This window comes from Engraulis encrasicolus, chromosome 19 (assembly GCF_034702125.1).
Source record: "Engraulis encrasicolus isolate BLACKSEA-1 chromosome 19, IST_EnEncr_1.0, whole genome shotgun sequence".
NCBI classification, from domain to species: Eukaryota; Metazoa; Chordata; class Actinopteri; order Clupeiformes; family Engraulidae; genus Engraulis; species Engraulis encrasicolus.
This window is the reverse complement of record NC_085875.1, coordinates 48,864,754-48,889,753: the sequence shown is the minus strand read 5'-3', so window position 1 is coordinate 48,889,753 and position 25,000 is coordinate 48,864,754. Positions and strand designations below refer to the sequence as shown.

At 46.4% G+C, this 25,000-nt stretch overlaps 1 protein-coding gene across 2 annotated transcripts in view; it reads right to left on the bottom strand.

Moving 5' to 3' along the window:
* Positions 1 to 25,000, bottom strand: part of aqr (aquarius intron-binding spliceosomal factor) — a 162,320-nt gene that overhangs the window by 125,691 nt on the left and 11,629 nt on the right. For both annotated transcript variants that reach the window (XM_063184629.1, XM_063184630.1), the window contains exons 9-12: positions 21,526 to 21,590; positions 17,954 to 18,070; positions 15,125 to 15,238; positions 3,530 to 3,633 (exon numbers count right to left, since the gene is read on the bottom strand). In XM_063184629.1, coding sequence (XP_063040699.1) covers positions 3,530 to 3,633; positions 15,125 to 15,238; positions 17,954 to 18,070; positions 21,526 to 21,590 — 400 coding nt within the window. The remainder of the gene's footprint in view (positions 1 to 3,529; positions 3,634 to 15,124; positions 15,239 to 17,953; positions 18,071 to 21,525; positions 21,591 to 25,000) is intronic.

Sequence of the window (25,000 nt, the reverse complement as noted above, 5' to 3'; positions counted from 1 at the left end):
TCAGGAATTTTTTGAGGCGCTCGACGACAGGCGCAGAGCCTCTGCGGGGGGAGCGTGGTCGTGCACAGACAAAGATTTGACGGACGCAGAGGCTATGCTTCTGAAGCATAAATTACCCTTTAGTCTGAGTGTGTGTATATTCAGGCTTCTCATAGCCAGTGTGTTAATGGGAGCTGACAAATACAGCTGTTCAAAGACTTGACTCTCTCCAGCTTACGCTGGCTGCAGCAAATCCATTGCCGTAATGAGCCACATCTTTCCCTTCCCTCCATCCCTCCATCCATTCATCCCTTCATCTCTCTATCCCTGACAGTTTCCTCCCTCGCTCGCCTGCCATGACCCAACTACAATCACTTCACCACACACACTCACACATGGTCATGGATTTGCAGCACAGAACCCAAAAGGAGAGACATAGACTATGCTACACCAGCTACAACCACAGACCCACAGACGGATGAACGGATAGAGAGACAGACAGACAGACAGACAGACAGACAGACAGACAGAAAGACAGAAAGACAGAAAGACAGACAACCCCCCCCTTCACATATGGTCTTGCATATGGTATGGCAACTAAAGTTTGAGTCCAGCCTTGATCATTTCACAGCCCCATCTCTCTCTCCCAATCATACTCTCGGTTGTCTCGTCATCAAAATTTTTTTAAATCTTGTACGTGGTAGGTTCCCAGTCAAGGAAAAGACACACACACACACACACAGGCAACGCACACACACTCCTTTACAGAGGAACACAACATAAAGACCTCCATGATGAAGACATTCCACCGCCCTCCCTGAAAACGGTCCATCCTCATTGCTGCCTGTGACTGACACACAGACACAGACTGTCCGTCCTCATTATTCCCAGTGGCCGTCTCCCTTATCTGCTCTTCACACACCTCCTCAATCACAGCTGTGACGTCTATATGCCATTACACACACACACACACGCATATGTACACACACACACACACACACACACACACACACACACACACACACACACACACATCTCCATCACAGCTGGAGAATGTCTATATGTGGTCTTTCATACAGGTGATATAGCAATAATTTTTCCAATTCCAGCCGCTCTACTCTCGGTGTGTGTGTGTGTGTGTGTGTGTGTGTGTGTGTGTGTGTGTGTGTGTGTGTGTGTGTGTGTGTGTGTGTGTGTGTGTGTGTGTGTGTGTGTGTGTGTGTGTGTGTGTGTGCTTGTGTGTGTGTGTGTGTGTGTATGTGCGTGCTTGTGTGTGTGTGTGTGTGTGTGTGTGTGTGTGTGTTCATACGGCTGCTAACGGGTCATTGATCCCACAAGACCGCAAGGTGCAGGAGGCAATTAAGCCCATATTGTTACCAGCACACACACACACACACACACACACACACACACACACACACACACACACACACACACACACACACACACACGCACACGCACACAATCGTGCATACAGACACACACACACAGACACACATACAGACACACACACACACCCAACACGCTCGCTAATAGCTACCCGTTAGCTTATCACGGTTCAATTCTCCGGTGACAGCGATTGATTTGGTGCTGCCATATAAAGCGGCCAGCAGGCTTCAACCCCACAATGAGGACAAGACACCAGCTATTCCTCTCCCCTCTCATCTCCCTTCTCTTCTCCTCTCTTCTCTTCCCCCTTTCCCGTCCTCCTCTCTTCTCCTCTCATCCCTGAACCCCACAACCCTCTTCTCTTCCCCTCCACTATGAGGATACTCATCACCTACAGCAATCTTCTCTTCTCTCCCCCTCTGTTCTCTTCTCTCCTCTCCCCCTCTCTTCTCTTCTCTCCCCTCCCCCTCTCTTCTCTTCTCATCTCCCTTTTCTCCTCCTATCCCCTCCTCCTCCTCCCCCACTCCTCTTCTCGCCATCCCTCTCTTCTCCTCCTTCTCCTCCCTGAACCCCAATATGAGGACAAGACACCAGCTCTTCTCAGCTCCTCTCTTGCCCTCTTTTCTCCCCTCTCCTCCCTTATCTCATCCTTCCCTCTCCACTCGTGCTGCCTTCTAACGCGAGGGACACATACACACGAATGTGGCCGAGCAAAGCGAACTTAGCCATTCATTCCTATGAAGGAGGCGAAGGCAGGCAAACAGGAGCAGAGCGAAGCGAACATTTTCGACTAAGTTTAATATTATGCAAATGAGAAGCAAATTTCTACTGCGTCGGCCAATCAAATCAACAACATAACTTTCATTTCATTTGATTGCTGCGACAACCTGATGATGGTTGAGCTGTCAGAACGGAACATTGAATTTCGCCTCTTCTCTTCGCTTGTATGTGTCCCTGCCCTGGTGTAAGTAAGTGGGCTACAGAGTGGTGGTGGGGCCTGGTTTGCTGCTGCCTTCTAAGCAGGCCAGAGGGACCTGAAGCCCAGTATGGACACGAGACACACCAGCAACAACAGCTATTACCTCAACCACTGATAGCTGCTGTTAAAATGGAATTTTCTGTGTGTGTAGTGGGGGTGTGAAATGGGGGGGTCTTGGATGAGGATGGAGGAGGTGGAGTCACCTTTAATGGCCACCAATAACCGGAGATAAGAAGAGAGGGATAAGAGGTGGGGTATGGTGTGGAGGGATGAGAGTGGAGGAGGTGGGGTAGGCTACCTGATGGGCTTAGCTAACCTGGGCTGCAGTAAAGCTTATTAGGGCATAATATACCCTATAACACTCTCACAGCCTCGGCCAAATCCAAGTCCATTATTAACGGCAGATAAGAAGAATACGTGCCAAATGCAGAGGGATGAGTGTGGAGGGGGGGTAGCCTCTAGCCTGTGTGATGAAGAGGTTCAGGTAATCTGGATACGCAATTCAGGTTATTAGGGGCATAACTCTTTCAGCAATTCTCTCTCTATATCACTCTCTCTAGCCTTTCTTTCTGTCCTTTTTCTCGGTCTTCCTAGGGGTGAACGAGTGTCTGGAATGACTCTCAGAGTCATCGACCGAGACCCCAACAGGCTATCTGGTGACGACGGTCATCTCATCTCTGATGGCCACTAATAAGAGGAGATAAGGGGCTGACGGGATGTGTGCAGAGGGGGTGACTACTGTAATGAATGTACTTAGGTAAGCTGGACAGCAATTCAGTTGATTAGAGGCATAACTCTTCTATTGCTGCTGCTGCTGCTGCCTCTCTCTCCATCACACACACACACTCTCTCTCTCTCCCTCTCCCTCTCCCTCTCTCTCTCTCTCTCTCTCTCTCTCTCTGGGGTGTTGTAGGGGTATCTGAGGAAGTAGCTTGGGTAACCCAGAGGGCAGTTCTGCTTATGGGGAGCATAACTCTCGTGGCTGGGAACAGGCACTGCCAATGACACGCACACACAAATAGATAGAGATGTGCTCACACAGCCTCAAATGCACACTCCACTCCGAAGAGAGGAATACAAAAAAATGCATTCTAGGGATTTGAACACTATCTGTGTGCGAGGTCCCTGTCTGCTCTGAGATACTGTATGTGGAACATGAGAGGAACAAACACACACACGTACCTGAGGTAGCCAAACTGCTTGGTGAGAGAGTCACGTGTGTCCACTGCTGCCACGTTAGACAAGGCAAAGTCCTGAAGCTCTGGGAAGTGGGCAAAGGCAGCTCTCTGAAAACACACACAGAAAGACAAAGAGAGAACGAGAGAGAGAGCACGAGCGAGAGAGAGAAAGAAGGAGAGATAAAAACAAAGTTAGCACTTAATTTTCAAATGTAAACACTCACACGAAGACACAGAGAGAGAGAGAGAGAGAGAGAGAGAGAGAGAGAGAGAGAGAGAGAGAGAGAGAGAGAGAGAGAGAGACAGAGAGACAGAGAGCAAGAGAGAGAGACAGAGGGAGAGGGAGAGAGGGAGAGAGAAAGATAAAAACAAAGTTAGCACTTAGTTTAAGATGAAAACACACACAATAAGAGAGGAAACTTCGTAAAATAAAGTCAGGCAGTTGAACTGTGTTATCTCTAAGCTGCAGGAGGGAGCAGTGCAGTGTTGTGTTGTGGTGCAGTTAATTAAGATGCTGAAGATTGGCACAACTCTGGCCGAAGTCTATGTTTTAATCCAACCCAAGCCAAAGGGTCTTTGCCCAGTCACTTGCTCTGCTGGTGAAAGAAATCTGCCTGAAATTTTAGGAAAATTAAAAAAGTCCTCTGTTCTTTAGTAATTCTCAAGATCCAAGCAGTATTTATTTCCTTAGTTCTTGTATCTAATGATTGTAGCACATGTGCATGATATTACTGTACATGAGTTTTAAAACTACGATTTCAAACGACTTCATCAACTTTGTTCTGTAGTGCTTCTCTCTAGAACATAGTGGACTTTCATTCCTTAGTGCTAGTATGCTTCCAGCTCATACACATGATATTATGAGTTTAAAATTATTAGGCAACATTTAACAGGGCAGTCATGGGTGAGCGGTTAGGGCGTCAGACTTGCATCCCAGAGGTTGCCGGTTCGACTCCCGACGCCTGAATGAAGAAGTTTTGTCCATGTACAAGCGAAATGCCCGAACCGGGCAGAGGGAATGTAGCCTCTCCTGCTCCTGCGTGGAGAAAGGAGGGGGGTTGAAAGACGTCAGTTGTAGATCGCAGCTGCTGTACAACATGGACACTGCCGTACAACATGGACACTTTCCATACAGGGTGTATAGAGAGAGCAGTGATCTCGCTCACCCTTTTAGCTGAGACAAGAGCCAACAAGAGGGCAGTTTTGTACGAGAGGACCTTAATCAGAGATTCTTTAAGTATAGAGATATGCCAACATAATAGGTTTCTATGGGCACCTAATGTGACTTGGTTCCGGTCTGCCTAAAGGGGCGTGTCATAATGCTCCTAGCATTGAATAGAACAGTCCTCAGGTCTGCCTAGGTCTGCCTAAAGGGGGATTTCCCCCCCAATAATAGAACCAGGAAACAATGGGCCAATGGAACCTCTCTCTCTCTACTCTCTCTGCCTTAATGCTGCAGTTTGTAGGGGCTCGAACGGGGCTTGGCAGAGCGCGTTCAGCACCAAGGAGAGGTCCCAAGAGGGAACGGCCGAGCGCACCACAGGTCGAAGGCGTCGAGCGCCCTTCAGAAATCTGTTAGCCAGAGGGTGCGCTCCCGGAGATACACCATCGTAGCCTACATGGCATGCTGAAATCGCTGACAGGTAGACCTTAAATGTAGAATAGGCCAGGGCCTTCTCGAATAATTCCTGAAGAAACGTAAGTACATGGGTGATAGAACACTGAAAGGGGATTACGCCCTTCTGGACACACCATCTCTCGAACGCTCTCCACTTCACATCGTACACAGATCTCGTAGATGGAGCTCTGGCACTCTGAATAGTTGCAATAACATTCGGTGGCAGGCCTATTGATCTTAGGGGGTCCCTTTCACGTGGAAGGCGTGTAGGTTCCACGCTGACGGGTTCGGGTGAACTAACTCTCCCCCCATCTGTGACAGAAGGTCTCTGCTGTTGGGGAGTCGCCAAGGCTGCTCGGCCAGTAAGAGAAAGATCTCCGCTAGCAGTGTTAATTTTGACAGGAATTTTTTATTTAGTTTTAGTTTTAGTCTCTTGACGAAAATTTAATTTTAGTTTTAGTCACAATTTAGTCATCTAAATCATTTTTGTTTTAGTCTAATTTTAGTCGACTAAAATTCATACAATTTTAGTCAACTAAAATATTACATTCATTTCATCTTGTCTACACTTCTCTATAAAATTGTCAAACTAAAATACCATTTGGGGAAATCAATGATTAAAATGACAAAGGCCTATTTTAGGCTAATAATGAAATATTGTCAAAAACTGCCAGAGCGTCTTATAAGCCAGTGCGTTCAATGTGTAAAAAAAAATCATGGCCGCAACACTCATAAATCTCTGTCGATATTTTAGAACGACTTCTGTGGAAAACGGGACTGCAAGTTATGAAAAAATACGTGTGGGTATACAGTAACAGTAGGCCTAATCAAGAACATCCCGGGGTACAGTAGCCTACTGAAGGCCTATGCAAGCGTTACAAAGGCACGGCACCTGTTGGAAGCAGCTGTTCTCTCTCTCTCTCGTGCGAGTATTGCAAGCTGTTGCATAGGCTATTGTTTGCTTGATGCAAAGTTGTGATGGCACACGCGCTCTCGTTGACATGGTTGTGTCCATGGTTGCATGCATTCGCAAGACGTTATTGCAATAACTGCAAATAACTGTCTGTCCCCCGCATGTGAAAGTGTGGAAGGTTCACTTCCTATTTCAGTGTCCTTGACTGAAACAAGTCGCAAAACTCCACACTTCAGAATCCTTTGCGATAGGCACTGAAGTGATTCTTATCAGAAGGCTTGTGCCTACGCATAGACCCTTAAATTAGCCTACAAACAGTGGAGTGGAGAAGTTCCGCAAAAATGCATCGTTCGAGAAAGATGTTTGCTATGTGCGACAGCACCACCACTATTTCATGACTGCATAAACTTCTTCGTCATGGATAAATGGGCAACAATATTTTTTCCAGCCAGGATTGCACTGAAAAGTAGGCTACTGCTGCTGGGGCACCGACGCAGTCTGTCACTGTGCCTGCTACGTGTGTGTGTGTGTGAGGGAGGGGAGGAGACGGGGAGCAGATGAGGGTCGCGACTTGCGAAATAGCAGGCAATTCTTTTCCAATGTTTCAGTGACATAGGCTATTAACAAAAATGCTTCCTATTGGTTTTCGTCTCAGGTGGTATTGTAGTCACATTTTTATTTTTTTGACGAAAATATAAATCAATATCGTTATATTTTTCGTACAAACGCATGCTGTTTTTTCGTCATCGTTTTATTGTTGTCAGGGGAAAAACAATCGTTAATGATAATTATGATGAAAATATTTCGTCACGAAATTAACACTGTCCGCTAGCCAGGGCTTGCTTGTCCACAAGGGAGCAATCAGCACCAGCGAGAGGCTCTCCTCTCTCACCCTCGCTAGTACATGTGGGATTAGATGGACTGGGGGGAATGCATATAAAAGAGTGTTTGGCCACGGGTGTGATAGCGCATCCGTTCCCAGTGGTGCATCCCTGTCTCGGATGGAGAAGAACAGTCTGCAATGTGTGTTCTCTCATGATGCAAATAAATCCACCTCCGCGCCCCCGAAGCGTTTCCACTAGTGGTGGGCCGTTATCAGCGTTTAACGTGCTGCGATAATGTGAGATTCTTATCGCGCGATAAAGAAATTCTCAAAATATAGGTTTGGAGTTTGGGTATGCACGTCACCATAGTGTTTAATTGACGCTTTCAGACTGCGCTCCAGTCATTTCTCCTCTCCACCTGTTGTTTCAGCAGACCTACTAAATATGAAGTGTTTGCATGCTGAAAACATTAATAATCCCTCTGCCGTGGTAGGTGTTGTTTGAGTGCTTTTTCATAAGTGGTAGACTAAAGAGACGTTATTGTTTGAGGTGAAGCATAGAGAGACATAAGTGTGAGTAGGCTACCAGCCTGACATAGCCTACATTTCTTCACGCATTGCATAGAACACATAGCCTAAACAACATCCAGAAATCTTGCCTGTGCCATAATTGCAAAACATTCTGTGTGATATGCATTTTGAAGATTGTCAAACTGAAACGGTGTACTCTCACTGAATGTTTGTGTTGCAATCGCAACTTGCGACTCAGTGAGATATTCTCATGTCAAACGGTAATAATCCTTGCGGTTGTCGCGCTTGATTTTTTAATTTTTTTGCAAACTAAATTCATTTCGAGTTGTAACTCCTCTGGCATTCTAACTCTGAGAACAATTGTCAGGTTTAGGCCAAATCGCTGTGTGCCAGTGCTGGATAGCCAGTAGCCTGGCTCTGCTGAGGGCTGCTGTGCCTACTGCGCGCAGAGCTCCTCCCTCTCTTAAAGGAGCCGCTGCTCTTTTTATCAGTCAGTGGCAGATTCTCTCTCTCTCTCTCTCTCCATTAGAAATGCTGAATTGCTGAGGTAATCTTGTTTAAATAGCCTAAATGTTTGATAGATTTACCTGTATTTGCCTCTACAACTTATAGCGCTGTTCATTTTGAAATTTCAGTATGTTATAACTGTTAATGCTTCCTAACATATTGGACACACAGTACACATATTGCAGTGATTTTTTTCATCACCAAGTATCAACATGACCATTTTTTGAAGATGAGATGCATTTTGGAAAAAAAAGACGAGCTCTGGTCTAATGCGCCATCTGTCTTAAGAAACCCCAAGGTTTTTTTCGGCATTATTTCGCAATCGTTCCTATTCTGAATGAGCCATTTTGATATAGATTAATCTAGATTAATTTCATAATTACAGTGAGATTAATCTAGATTAAAATTTTTTATCTATGTCCACCCCTAGTTTCCACACAAGCTCGATTACGCGCGGGTGTAATCTCCATTCCTGATTGGAGAGGGATGCCCTCGATAGTCTGTCTGCACACACGCTCAGCACGCCCGGAACATGAGTGGCTCTGAGCGACTGTAAATGAGCGTGACTTTCTTTCCCAATTGAAAACTTGAGAGACACTTGTAAAATGATTCCACTCGTTGTGCCGTGAGTTTGACACGGAACGTGATGGAATCCAGTGTGAGGCCCAGGAAGTGCACAGTTTGAGCTGGGGTTAGCAGACTTTTCTGATAGTTTATTCGGAAACCTAGGGATTCCAGATGGCTGCGGAACAGATGTGTGTGTTCCATGACTAGCTGCGCTGACGGGGCGCATAGAAGATAATCGTCTATGTACCCGAAAATGCGCATTCCTTTTTCTCTCAGTGGGGATATGACAGCATCCATAATTTTCGTCTCTTAGTATTCGAACCGAATTTGCATTCACCACAGATGGAGTTAGCCCTTGAAAGCTCAGGGGCTTTCGCGCAAATTGCATTTTGTACCCATGCTCGAACGTAGACAGAAGCCAAGGGCACGTTACATGTGTGTGCCAAGTCTCTATACGGTGTGTGAGAGGCTCTGGACTGTACAGGGGTATGACTGTGTTTGGCCGTACGCCCGCGGTCTCTAGTGGAGAGTTTAGCCACTGATTTCAGGGGCATAGTGGGTATGAGTGTGGGCGAGGGGGATGCTCGGCGCACGTTTTTACTTTTAATTGTATTTTTTCCCGGGGCCGAGGGCTTATGAAAACGTGTTTGCTCGTGAACGTCCCCAAAGCAGAGCGTGGGTGTGTGTGAGAGACTTTTATCAGACCCAGAGGTAGAACCGTGGGTATGGGAGTGTGAGTGAGGGCACTGGGGCTTAACAAATGTATTTGTGTCAACAAGGCTTGTCCTCGTTGATAGCGGCACCCACTTCTGCCTGTAGCTCGGCCACGTATGCTAAGAGCAGCGACACCGTGTTCTGAGCGCGGACTTTAAACCAAGGACTTTAAATGTTTTCTCCAATTGCTGGGAGGAAAACTTTGGCTGCTTGTGAGGCAGTTGTGCAGAGGCTGGCAACCCGTGTTGGAGTTGGGGGCTAGATAAGAGGCTGCGGACTGTTCCACTTTGGGGCAGTCAGATAGTCCCCTCTCTGTCGCTCCCTCCATCTCAGAAAAAGAACCGAAACCACCGATAACCACTCGATTGGAGTAGGGTTTGTTCCAAGTTCTAGTCACGTCATCCAGGCAGTCCTTAAATGGTGGGACTGAAGCCTTGGGTGCCGGTGCGAGCAGGGGCAGGAAATTACCGTAGAGCCTGTTGCTAGCCCGGACCGGTGGCGGTTGTGGCCACACGAGTCCGAGGCGCTGGGCGGCGTGTTGGCAGGTTTCCAGGAATAATTTTCCCGCTGACGTCTGCTGTTCGGCAGACGTTGGCTCCTCGCAGACTGAAGTGGCGACAGAGGCAGGGGGGGTGACTTGGGTGAAGGGGAGAAGCGATTCGCCGCCCCCGCACTCGATATTAGTCTCTCCATAGCAGTCCTCCACATCAGCAACCGACCCGGGGGCGGGGGGCAGTAGGCTCCCGTGACCCGTTGTCTCGTCGCCAGACCAGCTAAGCAGTTGTGCCTCGTCGTCCTCGCTCATCACCAGCTCGGAGAGTAGGGGGTTCGAGTGTGGTTGGGGCTCCAGTGGTAGCCCGAAGCATTCGAAGCGCTGCTGTAGTGTTCTCAGCGAGAACCGAGAACAGTCCGTGCATCCGTGTGGGTTCTCCAGGGCCTCCCAGGCATGCTGGAGACCCAGGCAGTTAACACAGGCCGGGTGGTGGTCTTTGGAGTCGATGAACTGACCGCACGTGTTCGGGCATGGGCGCCGTTTTGGGCGCGATGCGGAGTGCATGGCGAGTCCGTCCAAAAAATACAAATATATAATATCCAATATAATATATAATATAATATATCCAAATATCGTTATCATAGGGGTAGCAAGCTTGTACGGCTGTCCGAACGAAAAACGGTATGAAGAAAAGTGAAGCACTCAGGTGGCGAGCCTTGGCGGCCAAATGCTAGCAGGTGTCTTAGCAGGGAGGTTCGCAAGCTAATGCAGCGAATACTCACCTCACGAAAAAATATTCTTTTTCTTTCTTTCTTTTTCTTTTCCCTCTCAATACGTCGACGCTAAATGGCAAGAAAGGTCTTCTTGCCAGCAAACTAGCTGTTGAGTCGGGGTATAGTCAAGAAAGTTGCGCCGTGGTACTCTTCCGAACGTTTGTTGGCGAGTCTTGAAGAGCTAAAATGAAGATGATCGAGCTGTCACGGTTTATATAGGAGGCGGGCGCCTATGAGTGATAGCTCAACTCAGCCAATAGGCGTGTTTAAAAAGGCTTCAAGAGCGGTCGCATGAGGGCGCTAAACCCATTATCACAGTCTGTGTCGAACGATTCGACCGCAAGAAACATTGATAACACTGACATCATGTTTATGACTGTTTTGATACTATTATGACACTGTTATGTCACGTATGACGCCAGCGTCAAGTAAAGTGTAAGCTGTTATTCTCTAGAGCCACAGCAGCAATCTTTACTTCCTTAGTGCTTGCAGTTCCTCTAACCTCAGACGCTTCAGAAGCAGCTATGACTGTTGTCTCAAGGCAGACGTATTTTTCCCAAGAGAGAGGGATGGGAGAAAGATGGAGAGAGAGAGAGAGAGGAAATGAAGAGAGATAGGGAGGGAGGGAGATAAGGGGGACAAAAAATGTGAGGGAGAAAGAACAGAAAAAGGTAGATAAAAGACGGAAAGATGAAATAGAAGGGGGGGGGTCGGTGTCATACAGAGAGGCATAAAGCCAGACAGACAGATAGCCAGCCAGAGAGCGAGAGATGGCAAGACAGAGACATAGAGACTGATGGGAGGAACCAAGAAAGACAGAAGGAGAAACAGGAGGAGAGTGAGAGGAGGTATGGGTTTGTGTGTGTCTGCATATGGAGAGAGAGAGAGAGAGAGAGATTGTTTGGTGTGTGTGTGTGTGTATATGAGTGTGTGTGTGATGTGAGGCCTTAGCCTACAGAGTCTCCACAATTCATGCAGAATTTGTACGTATTCGAAACGTATTAATCAAGAGACTGGCCACAGCATGGGCCGTTCACACACACGCACGCACGCACGCACACACGTGCATGCGCATATGCGCACGCACACACGTGCATGCGCATATGCGCACGCACACAGACAAAAACAAAATAAACAACCTAGCAGGAATACTGTATACATAATTACATATACAGGCATCGATAGATGGAGAAACAAGGCATATGGTCAAAATCCGCCTGTCGCGCGCACGCACGCACGCACACACGTTTTGATGGGTCCTCAGCTCGGCTCTCAGAACAGATGAAAGCCTCTGCATCTCCAGATGGGGGTGTGCGTGTGCGTGTGCGTGTGTCCAACAGGAACTGGCCAACCCTGCAGCTATCAGTCAAACATGCACACAAATGCAGACACACACTAACAGGGACCAGGCAACCCTGCAGATCTCAGCAGCACACTGACACACAGACAGACAGACAAACGGACAGACGAATGGAAAGACACAGACAGAGAGAGACAGACTCGCACAATAACAAGACAAGACAAGACGACAGACAGACAAGACGACAGACAGACAAGACGACAGACAAACGGACGGACGGACGGTAAGACAGACAGACACACTAATAGGAGCAGCCATCCAGATCCCAGCTGGAATGTGACAGCCAACTGAACAGAGGAAGCAGCTCAGAATAGGCACACACACATACGTGCACACACACACAGACACACAAGCACGAACGCACACACGTACACGCACAGATAGAGACCGGCACGCACGCAAACACGCAGGCATACACGTACACACACACACTCCTTGTCACATCTGATCAGCCACACATGCACTCCGTGTTCCCAAGATGGTTGTATGCTTGAATCAGGTCAATTAGTTTGACTCCTTCTAGACATCTCATCCCATAACACGCACGCACGCACAAGGCGTTCTAAACTTTAGACTAAAGCAGATGCACCAAAAAAAACCTTCAGTGAAACTTTCACATCTATCTTTTTTTGTTCTTTTCTTCAGAATCCTGAAAAGACACAGAATGAAAAGAGTGTGCTATTTTTGCCAAGTGGAGCACACACACACACACACACACACACACACACACACACACACACACACACACACACACACACACACACACACACACACACACACACACACACACACACACACACACACACACACACACACACACACACACACACACACACAGGGAGGTGGTCCTGTGGTTGTGGAGGGTTGTCACTAGGCCTGGGTCGGTACAGAAAAGTCACGGTTCGGTGCGTATCTCGGTACAGACCCCACGGTACGGTACATTTTCGGTGTTGATAAACTGAAAATATACTGCATCAGTGACATATTACGCAGGTGGGTTTTCAAACCCCTGTCTCCCCCAGGGCTCGAAATTAACTTTTTTCCTTTGTGTCCCGCAATGGTCCCGGATTCCACTTTGTATTGTCCCGAATGTAACCAGAAGTGTCCCCATTTTTTTTGCGCCTAAATAAGTGGTAAATTATGTCCATGTTATATTTCATGTGTGACTATGACTTTTTTTTTGCAGTGCAACTGTGAATTCAGGTTTTTAAGAAAAAAACGAGGGTGTGTTAAAACATCTGTCCCTTGTATAGAAAACTGCCTTGAGTAACCGTGCAAATTTAGTTTTTCAAGAATATATGAGCATGGTGATATGAGGAAATCTGCATTCAATGACATTATATTTGTCAAACTGATTGCTTTATGCACCAATATAGCCTACCCGTCATGCAGAAAAATTCAGTGTCTGTTTAGCTTTAGTTAAAAAATGGCAAAAGTCTAACCTAGTCTGACTTTGGCCACTGGTTGTGATGGGCATGCCGGTGGAAGATAGCCAGGCCGTGCCCTCCTAGTGATGCAACAGCTTCAGCCAGCCTCGAAGAGATGTGAAAGTCGATGATAATCAGGCTAGGTGGAAGAAGATGCGGTAGGTTTTGGGGACGCATTAGGAGTATGACAACGCATTGCAAGACGTTTCCTTTCCGCTTTAAATTCACATGACATTGACATCAAGACAATTTGATAACCTAAAAATAATGCACAAGAGAAAAAACTACGACCGCACACTTAGGCCTACCTCACTTTCAAGAAAGAGAGGGAGAGAGGCTAGCATGTAGAGGGAGGGGAGGGGGAGAAAGAGAGGGATTGGAGAGAAACAATGCGCTGGTAATGCTGTACAATTGAAGCGCGTTCTTCGTGCTTGTAATCAAAGAAGTCAAGGTGGACTTTTTCCCTTTTCAATTTGACCTTGGCTACTAGGCATTTCTGCTTTTACCAGCACAGAAACAATAACACGGATACTTCAACATTAATTAAATAACTGCGTTTGTATGACAATGTTCAGAATATGGCGCCTTCATTTCCAGCCACATTTGAATGAAACTGCTTGACGTTCTTGGCTAACAACTACCTCTGTTAGCGTGCTTGCCGTTTCCCTAACTATTTTTTACTGGAAAGTAATTTACAGGCAGTTTCTGATATGTATGAATGATGGTTAATCTACTTTACAGCCAGCTCGAGTTTCTGGTGTTTTGAGCGGATAAGCACGCGACAGGTGGCAACAGACTACTGTGTTTGGGGATGTTGCTTTGCTTACCTGAAATATTAGCAAAACCGAACTCGATTCCTCTCACAGCTTAACCATGTCTACTAGAATATATCCTTATTGGCTTGCAAAATCAACAATCCAGAGCCCGTTTTCTCTGAGCGCATTATAGTTCAGGGTGAAATGGCATAACCAACGGGACAACCTCTCAGCAGCAGTCCGAAGAACAACGGGCTTGCAGTCGCAGCTGCGAAATCTAAACATTCTAGAACACAATGCGGAGGGTTATCGGAAAGTTTTCTGTTGCTATTTTCGCTGATGGTTGGTGTTGAGTTAATGTCCCTGTGTAATGGCTTTGCAAATATAATAGCCTACTTTTAGGATATTTTCATTTATATTTTTGGACGGTCCCGGCATTGTCCCAGAAATGATAACTTTGTGTCCCCACAACATTTTTATGGTCCCCGGGATGTCGGGACACCGTTAATTTCGAGCGCTGGTCTCCCCATTCATGCTCTAATTAAACCGAATGCATAATGTAGGCTACCTTATGCGTAGCAAATTTGAAGGTGGGTTTTGGATGGTAAAACCAATCGGGAGTGCACAGATGCAGTGGTTACATGTGTTCTTGCCATACACATTAAAGAACTCCGACGCAAAGTGCTTGCTTGCGCGGAACTCTTCTCTCACGCGCCACAAACAGCTGCTGCGCTTCCCATATAAATAATTTCATAGCGTACCGAATGTATTCTCTGTGGCAATGCGCGTACCGTTCCGTGGCCCCCGTACCGAGGTCGGTTCGATACGAATACATGTACCGACCCGGGCCTAGTTGTCACACATGCATACACAAACAGACAGGCACTCACCCAAGCACACACACTCATGCCCCTCGTGGAGGAAAGTGATGCGGTCATAGTTAAGGGTTGACACACACGCACGCACGCACACACCTGCAGAGATGTGATCCTGTCATAGTGAAGCGTTGTAACACACACACACACACCCACCCGTACATACATGCACACACAGAGATATGATCCTTTCGTAGAGAGGGATTGTCACACACACACACCCCTACATACACAAACAGCTACCTGTAGCGAAGTGATTCTGTCATAGTGAAGTGTTGTCATCTCCTTCTCTGTGAGAGCGTTGCCCGTCTGATCGTTGATCTCAAAGCCTGTATAGAACTTCAGCATATCAAGAAGCTGAAACACACACACACACACACACACACACACACACACACAGTGAATATACTATACCGTATTTTTTGGACTATATGTCGCTCCGGAGTTTAAGTCGCAACGGCCCAAAAATAGATTTGGAAGATGAAAAAAACATATATACGTCGCACCGGACTAATCGTCGCACATTTTTGAAAGGTTATTCTATCCATGGAATCTATGTTGTGATAACTGGCGCATGGTAAGCTGCTGCTCAAAGACGGCATTGTTTTAAACCAGCACCTGAAGCAGTGGCAACGCATTCAGAGGTGGTGGTAATGCACCAACTAAGCTGGTTTGCCAACCGCCATAAAACCACAAAAAGAAAAAGAAGAAGAAACAGTGATAACGCGCCATGTTGCCCTGTAGTCAGAACAACATTCAAATTTCGGCATTGTTTTGCGTTTGGACCGTGGGAGGGTTCGAGGCAACTTGTTCCGTCTCCAGAGCACGCCTTTCTTTACCCCCTTTTCTGAGACTTCAGCCCATGACGGTATCAAAGGTGAGGGGGATTTCATTCATGTTGTTCTAGCCTATGGTAGTGTCACGTTGTGCTCGTTTGTCAGAAACTCGCGGAAATGACCGATTTTCACCTGGAAGTCGGCTGACTGTCTTTAATAACACAGACGCTCGTTCTCGGATAGAGAGGAGATTGCGTTGCATAGCGCAAATAAATCCACGAGAGGGGATTGCATTGCATAACGCGATACATCCACGAGCTCCCTGACTTCCGCAAAAGTCCTATTCATTTCTTTGGCAATGTCATGGAGTCCGTAACAAGACCGTTGACTCGCAGCGCGCGCGTTGTTCGAGAACACATTTGTCCTGTATTCATCAGCACATTTTCCTCCGCTTTTCTCCAGTCCCCAAACAGTTTTCCATTGCATCCAAACTTTCGTTCAGCTGCCCTATTGCCATTTTCGGCTGCATATTTAATTACTTTCAGCTTGAACTCAGCAGTAGGCTATATTAACTTCTTTTGGGTGGTATATTTCTATTCAGTCGTCATTGTTTTTTGTTGTGGAGTTGTAACATTTTTTTCTTGGTATTAAGCAACACAATACCTAGTTGCGCACATAGTGCTCTCCCGTGGAGAAAAAAAACATATATATGTCGCACCAGAGTATATGTCGCATGTCCAGCCAAACCATGAAAAAAGTGCGACTTGTAGTCCGGAAAATACGGTACATATACACACACAGAGAAAAGAGAGAAGGGTGTCGCACACATGCACACACACACACACACACACACACACACATGCACACACACACACGCACACACACACACACGCACACACACACACGCACACACGCACGCACACACGCACACAAACACGCATGCACGCACGCACGCACGCGCACAGGCACAGGCACGCACACACACACACACACACACACACAAGGACAGAATGAGGTAGGAAACAAATGAGTGAGACAGACTGAAAAGGCAAAGAAGACAAAGAGAGGCCATTTTAGTTGTATAGTGCATATCACACAAACATGCAATTCAATGTATGTAAAAAATATTAATTAAAAAAAAATAGATAAGAAGCAAAATACATGACAAGTGAAATTGAAAACAAAAACATTAAGACCAAAGAAATATAAAGTTGGTATGGAGAAGGGCGAAGGCAGGCAAAAAAAAGGAAAGAAGACCAGAGTGAGAAGAGGAAAAGAGGGAGAAGACAACAAAAAGAGCGAGCACTGAGGAAAAACAAGATTAAAAAAAGAAGTAGAATGAGATATTTTTATAGAAAGAGAGAGAACATTAAAAACAGAGATATGGTGGCCAATATGCAAATGCATTTTTTGGAACTTGAAAAAGGAGGGGAAAAAAAGAAGTCACGCATAAAAACAATGACACAGCAAGTTTGAGCTAAACATAACTGGAACCTTTTGAGGAAAGTCTCCACTGCAGTGCATATCTGATCTGCAGTCTCTTTAGATAAATATTGCCATCCAGAATATTTGTTCTTATTTTTCTTTCTCCTTCCAGCACATTGGATGGTATTTCTGCATGATAATGTGCTATACAAACTAGGGATGTACCGGTTTCTGATTCGGCCGGATTCTGCCTTGTCAATGGAATTCGGAAGCGGATTGGGTATTCTGCTCACAATAACTGAATCCGAGATTCGATTTTGGATTAGGACGGATTCGGCCTTGTTGACGGGGTTTGGTTTCGGTTTAAAGTTGGTTAAAAATCATTATTCTATGACTATTTATTCTTTACTCACCGTACTTCATGTACAATACCTATGTCCACACGTGCAGACTTATGCCGTGTCCAGACCAAGAGCAAACTAGGCTGCCTGGTAGCGTGGGTAGCAGAAGTAGTTTCGCCTTGAATTCGCTGTATTCGCTCTGGACGCGGCATTGACATGTTTGATTTAGCTAAGCACATAACGGCTCTGGCTTGACAGCCTCGGACATTCAGAGATATGAACGTTCCAATTGGTTTTCGCCGAACCCCGTCATAGCTCATTACCATAAGATAAGATGACTTCTAATCGTTAAAATTCGCTTTGGTCACTCAGTTCCTGGCTACTCTCTCCAGGCAAATTCGCTTTGGTAGCGCTGGTCGCGTGCCCTCCATAGTGGTCGCGTGCCGTCACTTCGTTCGCTCTGTTCGCTCTAGGTCTGAACACTGCATTAAGCATATTAGGCATATTGTCTCCTGAAGGAAACATCTTACCTGGCTGAACAGGTGTCCCTCCTTCTCTCTCTGGCTGAGGGAGGAGAGGTGGCAGCTAACCACCAGGTGGGAGTCATCCAGCACCGTGTTGAACCAGCGACGAGTGGGGAGCAGGGCCTGAGGAGAGAGAGAGAGAGAGAGAGAGAGAGAGAGAGAGAGAGAGAGAGAGAGAGAGAGAGAGAGAGAGAGAGAGAGACAGACAGATCAATACCCACAATAGGCGGATGTGCAGTAAACCCATAGCAGCCCTCATAAAATGGCTTTTCTGGTGCTTAGACAAGCTATCCACTCAACGTTTATTTACTCATAAATGCCATGCAGTCATGACGTTTGTAGGGAACACAAACTGCTGTGTCGTGCTGTGCTCTGCGGGAAATGCTGTCATGTGTGGAAAACACACTTCAAATCTGAGAGAGTAATGATGGGGCTGCAGGGGTGGGAAGGAAAAAAACAAAAACAACAACAACAACAACAACAACAACAACAACCAAAACAACACACAACAGCAGCCCCAGTAGCATCTCTGTTGTCTTTAAAGCCATACTGCACCATTTCTAGATATAAGCTCATCTCCCTCCCCTGTAGTTAAATAATTGAGGTTTACACAATGATAATGGGAGTTGGAGTTTCAGAGTTGGGCTTTCGCTTTCGTTTTCATGTACACACCAACCAAGAACAAGAGAGAGAAAGAGATACTAGAATTTAAGATGCAGACACAAACTATTATCACAGGACGGCTAGGAGCAAGACCCAGTGCAAGATTACATGTGGAAAATGATTATGTTCAGGATGCAGAAATTACACACGGCCACAGCAAGAAATAAGCAGAAATTACACATGGCCGCAGCAACAAATAAGCCGTTTCTCCTCTGAGCCACACAAAGGGGCGGAAAGCAATTTCAACCAACACAGGAGGGATGAGGATCCCCCAACAAACACACACACACACACACACACACACACACACACACACACACACACACACACACACACACACACACACACACACACACACACACACACACACACACACACACACACACACACACACACACACACACACACACACACACACACACACACACACACACACACACACACGTTTTCTCTTTCTCTCTCTCAGGAACACACACACACAATTTCTTTATTTTTTCTCTCCCTCACTCACAAACACACACATACAATTCTCTCTCTCTCGCACACACGCGCGCACACGCATGCACGCACACACGCACACACCAATACGCCCCCTACAAAACAATCCCTAACAAGGACGGTATCCCCAGACACTCCAGGGCTGCAGATTTCGAGCGCTACTTTAAAACACAATAATGAAATAATGAAGCCCACATTTCTCCAGAGCCCATGGCCACTCACTCCCCCTCCTGCACTAGGAAGAGGAGAGAGAGAGAGAGAGAGAGAGAGAGAGAGAGAGAGAGAGAGAGAGAATGGCCACTCACCCTGCTGCTATACTGCTATAGCATTACAAGGCACGGCGTCCCATGCACGCATGCACGCGCACACACACACACACACACACACACACACACACACACACACACACAAAGGATCACAAAGTACTGCCTCCAACAAATAATTCAAAAACTCAAGGAAGGGGGGAGAAAGAGAGCGAGAGAGAGAGAGCGAACGAGAGAGAGGGAGTCAGACAGAGAGACAGACAGAGAGAAAAAAAAGACAGTGTTAGAAAGTGAGACACAGACAGAGACAAACAGAAGGGAAGAGAGACAGGAAGCGAGAGAGGGAGACAAAGGCAGACAGAGAAATGGGGAGAGACAGAGGGAGCAGGACGGAGAGAGAGAAAGAGAGAGAGATGTAGTAAAACATTTTTCTTTGTCTGTATTCAGTGCAGATGATGCAGAGAAGATAGAAGAAAAATCCTTCAGACATCGCCACCCACCCACACACGCCACTGTCCATACACACACTTCAACTCTGTGTGTGTGTGTGTGTGTGTGTGTGTCAAACTTTGTCAAAGATCCCACACATACTCTACACTTGGAAGAAGACGGTGAATCTGTTGGAGTGAATCAGAGTTGAAAGAAGCTCCTGCCTTCTGCTATGTATGCTGGGCCACTGAGAGAGCTCCTCTGCTGTCAAGGAGACATGGGCCAGTAAGGGGCCGTACACACACATCGCTGCTATTTACTAGCTTCTCGCTTGTTCGCCTACTCTCCACTCTATGATGGAACGTTAGCTGAAAGTTTCCGCGGCTTTAACTGCCAATGAACAGGCGAGAAGTACCGAACTTTGCATTCCAATTGGTTACTCGCTTCGATAAAATATTTTCAGCCCACATCGCATCGCTTGTACAGTACTCGCCTACTCGCCTGCTAGTCTCGATGGAACACATTGACATTCTATTGAGCTAATTCGCTGAGCGAGTAACTAGCAGCGGCGTGTGTGTACGGCCCTTAACACCACCGCTGGGGTGCAGTCCATTATCCAAACTCCCGTCCAGGACTTCTGATGGCTTCCTGTGGCCTTGCACTTAAAGTTCCCCCCTTGGCCTCACCATAGCCCCCCAACACCCCCTTGACCTTATCATAAGACTAACAACATTCCCCTTAGTATTAAAAAGTACAATTGACTACTAATGGCTCCTGAATTGCAGATTTTCCCCTACAAACCTGCTGTCATTTGATCTTTGTAGACAAGCCACACACACACACAGAACTTGTCAGCATCTTTTTTTTCCCTTTTGAAGGAAAAAATAACAAGAATATATATTGCCCCGTTTTCCCTCAAGCTTGGTTTTATATTCTAAAATGACTTCAACTTGTCAGGCCAAAAAAAAAAAAAAAGACAAACCATATTTTGACAGCTAGCCCTATCAAGAGCAGGGCCATCTGATCTGCGGTATCCCTTGGCAACTATTAAGAACAGAGAAGGCCGTGCTGGTCGAATGCATTGGCTGTGACTCAGCAATATAAACTGCATGACAGAAGAGCACAATTCTGCCCTACAAAGGCAAATTGCAGTAACTATGCCAACACCAAAACTGAGGAAAAAGGCCTTCAAAGCCTTGGCATTAGGTTGGATACTGTAGTTACTGCCAATTTGATATGGCAATATCTCTTAAAAGGGACACATTTGGATCACAATGCTTTGCCAGAAGATGGAGGAATAATGAAGACCATTTTCAGTCTAAACTCAATTTTGACAAAATATGTAGTTACTAGGGCTGGGTTCAGGTATCGATTCACATTTGAAAAGTGCAATATCTATTCACAACTTTGTAGATCGATCTTTTGCAGATGAGTATTACATCCTGTAGCTCTCTTACACTTTCATGTAGGATACATGCACAAATACAACTGGCCTTTTCAAGAAAATAGTGCCAGTCTATTCCCACCTTTCTCTCTCATACCAAGTTTCCCACTTCTTTCTCTCATACTAAGGTATTTCATCTTTGTGTGGGCATCAAATGCTGAGATATTTAGGCTTTTATAAACACTGCATGCAACTGTAGTCGCAAGTCTAAGGCTGTGTGTGTGTGTGTGTGTGCGTGCGTGTGCGCGCGCGTGTGTGTGTGTGTGTTTGGATAACCTTACCTCCAGATCAATTATGAGTTCAATGAAGCGTTCACAGTAATGCACAGCCTCCATAGAAACAGCACCTGTAAGACACACACACACACACACGCAATGTTAGCTCTGAACAACACCACATATTATGAGAGACCCCATAAATTCACAGTGACTACAGCCTGGAATCCCATTACTAGCTGCATTGATGAAGTAATCAGAAAATAACCCTTTCCATTGCAGTGTGTGTGTGTGTGTGTGTGTGTGTGTGTGTGTGTGTGTGTGTGTGTGTGTGTGTGTGTGTGTGTGTGTGTGTGTGTGTGTGTGTGTGTGTGTGTGTGTGTGTGTGTGTGTGTGTGTGTGGACAGTGTTTCTGTAGAAGTCATCCATAGCAAAATAGAGAATACATATTTAGTGTGAGAGAGGAGTGATGTTTGTTTATACCTGCAAACTCAGGAGGGTTGAAAAAGGTGACAAACTATCGCGAGCCCCAACGCACCCCCCCCCCCCCCCACTAAATAAAAATACCAATATTTTATTTACTCATTTTAATTATTAATATTTTATTTTCTTTGCAATTTTTAAATGTGCCCCTTTCTGCCCATGCTCTTCTCCTCCACCACCCTCCTTTCCCTCAGTGCTGCCAAATTAGCCTGTCTCTGTGCTCTATCCCTATTTCCAGCTCCACTGACATGAGCACACAACCTCCTGTCTAGTGCCTCTCAACACTTCACATCATCCATTTTAAAAATTTCCACTCCAGTTCTATTTATTCCATTTCATTACCCCCCCCCCTCCATTATTTTCATTATTTGTAATGTAGTTTTTACTCTATTCCATTGTATTCCATTCTTTTAGTTTTTATTCCATTTCCTCTGAAAACAGTGAATTACATCACACATGCCACATACATACACAGATATTTAGCATACAGCCAAACACAGACAGACAGCCAAACACTACAAAACCTCACACGCCATCACTCCAACCTCACATACAGTAGGGACTATAGGCCTACACACCTCACACAAACACAGCATGCCTTCAACACGTGTCACACAAACTACACCTTTAACATAGGCTATACAAACACTACAAAACTTCACATCCTCCACACAGCATCATTCAAACTTCACACACAGCATAAGTCAAATACCATGGACAATGCACAGAAGAGAGGGAGGAGAGTAGAAGAGATGAAGGGAGAGGAGGACAGGAGAGAACACACTCACAGACACAGACACACGTGTGCAATAACGTGTATGAGGTCTTATCTTATTATGCGCGTTATGCTGTTGCTTTAGGACTTTAAACTCATCCAGGATTAAATATACTACGATGCGCTAGGAATGACAAGTAGGCTACTAGCCTACACTATATGTCGAAAATAAACAAACAATAACATCACAGAGAACTTACTTTCATAGCGTCGTCGGTAGTTTTTTGTTTTGTTTGTTATTGTTTTTCACTTACTCGCACATCCATGTCAAATCCATGCAGGGTATTTGCGATCGCGTGGGCGTTATTAGGAAACGGCAACTCCATCGTATGCATTTGCGAGGACTTGGCAAATGTCAGACGAGGAATCTGACAGCTACGCTGACATTATTCTCCCAGCCCTGTCCTGCTCTGTCCAGCCCAAGCCGTTTTCGCTCCACCACCACCACCACCACCACCACTTCATTTCAGCGTCACTACAGTTATTACTTGCATTCACCGACACACCTAACCTTGCATTAACCACTGCCACATTCTTTATCACCCGTTGAAAACCTACAAAACTTAAGTAATCCGCGCTCGTCCTCTTATTGACATTTTATTTATCAACACCGGTTCCGAGCGGGCTTCAAGCCTTCAAACATGCAGCCAGTGAATGTGAAGCTGCGTCCTTGTGATTAAACGGCAGCCAATGGGTGTGGGTTACATCATGACTAGTGTTTAAGGGTAATGTAGGAAATCTCGCCGTCTTTACGTATATCAGACAGGCAGCTGTTTACACTTCAGAACTTCAGTCGGGCGCTACTGGCTATTACTGGCTACTTAGTCACCTATTTTGAAATCAAAACGGCGAATTTCGCCGAAAGGTGACAAGTTTGCAGGTATGTTTGTTGGTGTGTGTGTGGGTGTGGGAGCACTGCTCAGGGCTTTGGGGCCATTGGGGTGTGTGTGAATGTGTTGTGGTGTGTATGAGGGTGCGTGTGAATGGGGTGCATGTGGGTGTATGTGTTGGGGTGTGTGTGCTGAGTGTGGATGTTTTGGGGTGTGTGTGTGTGTGTGTGTGTGTGTGTGTGTGTGTGTGTGTGTGTGTGTGTGTGTGTGTGTGTGTGTGTGTGTGTGTGTGTGTGTGTATGTTTTGGGGAGTGTGTGTGTGTGTGTGTGTGTGTGTGTGTGTTTTGGGGTGTGTGTGTGTGTGTGTGTGTGTGTGTGTGTGTGTGTGTGTGTGTGTGTGTGTGTGTGTGTGTGTGTGTGTGCGCGCGCTGGCCAGGGCTTTGGGGGCGTTGGCGTTCACTTCAAAGCAAGGTGAGATGGGAGCAGAGATGAAAGGTAGGGTTCAAACACACCTAGTGGAGAGGATGTGTGTGTGTGAGAGAGAGAGTGAGTGAGAATGAGCGTGAGAGAGAGAGAGAGGGAGGAGAGGAGGTGCGTGTGTGAGAGAGAGACAGAGCGCGTGTGAGAGAGACAGAGCGCATGCGAGAGAGAGAGAGAGAGAGAGAGAGAGAGAGAGAGAGAGAGAGAGAGAGAGAGAGAGAGAAGGACAAGGAGATAAAGAAAGAGAGAGGTGCCAATACAAGCAGTAGTTACCCGAGCTGTTCGACTAGCACTGCAGAGAAGTGCAACGAGAAAGGATTCACTAATGACCATAAAGAAGTACTGCTGCTTCAAAGCACCTCCGAGAGAGAGAAAGAGAGAGAGAGAGAGAGAGAGAGAGAGAGAGAGAGAGAGAGAGAGAGAGAGAGAGAGAGAGAGAGAGAGAGAGAGAGAGAGAGAGAGAGAGAGAGAGAGAGAGGAGGCAAAGGGGGGAGAGAGACAGGGGGGGTGGGGGGTGGAGAGCGATGGAGAGAGCAAGGAGAGAGAGAGAAACATGAGAGAGCAAAGGAGAGAAAGAGAAGAGAGAGGAAGTAGAGAGGAGAGAGAGGAAGGGAGTGGCACACGGCTCTGTATTGTAGCACAACATCTCTGGATCTGACGCTGCTATCTCCTGGACAAGTTTTGTTCTTCCTCTCGGCCCAAAGATCAAGAGGTTCACATCAGGAGACGGAGTAACCAGCAACAAAGGCATGGAAATAGAGCAGAAAGAGGAAGTCAGAGTGGAGAGAGAGAGAGAGAGAGAGAGAGAGAGAGAGAGAGAGAGAGAGAGAGAGAGAGAGAGAGAGAGAGATTAAGCAAGGGAGAGAGAAGGAGGGAGCAGACAAGGTAGAGAGAGTGTGGAAGAGGAAGAGAGAGACAAGTTGGCAGGACAAAGTGAGGAGAGTCGGATGATGCTGCATGATGCTGGATGATG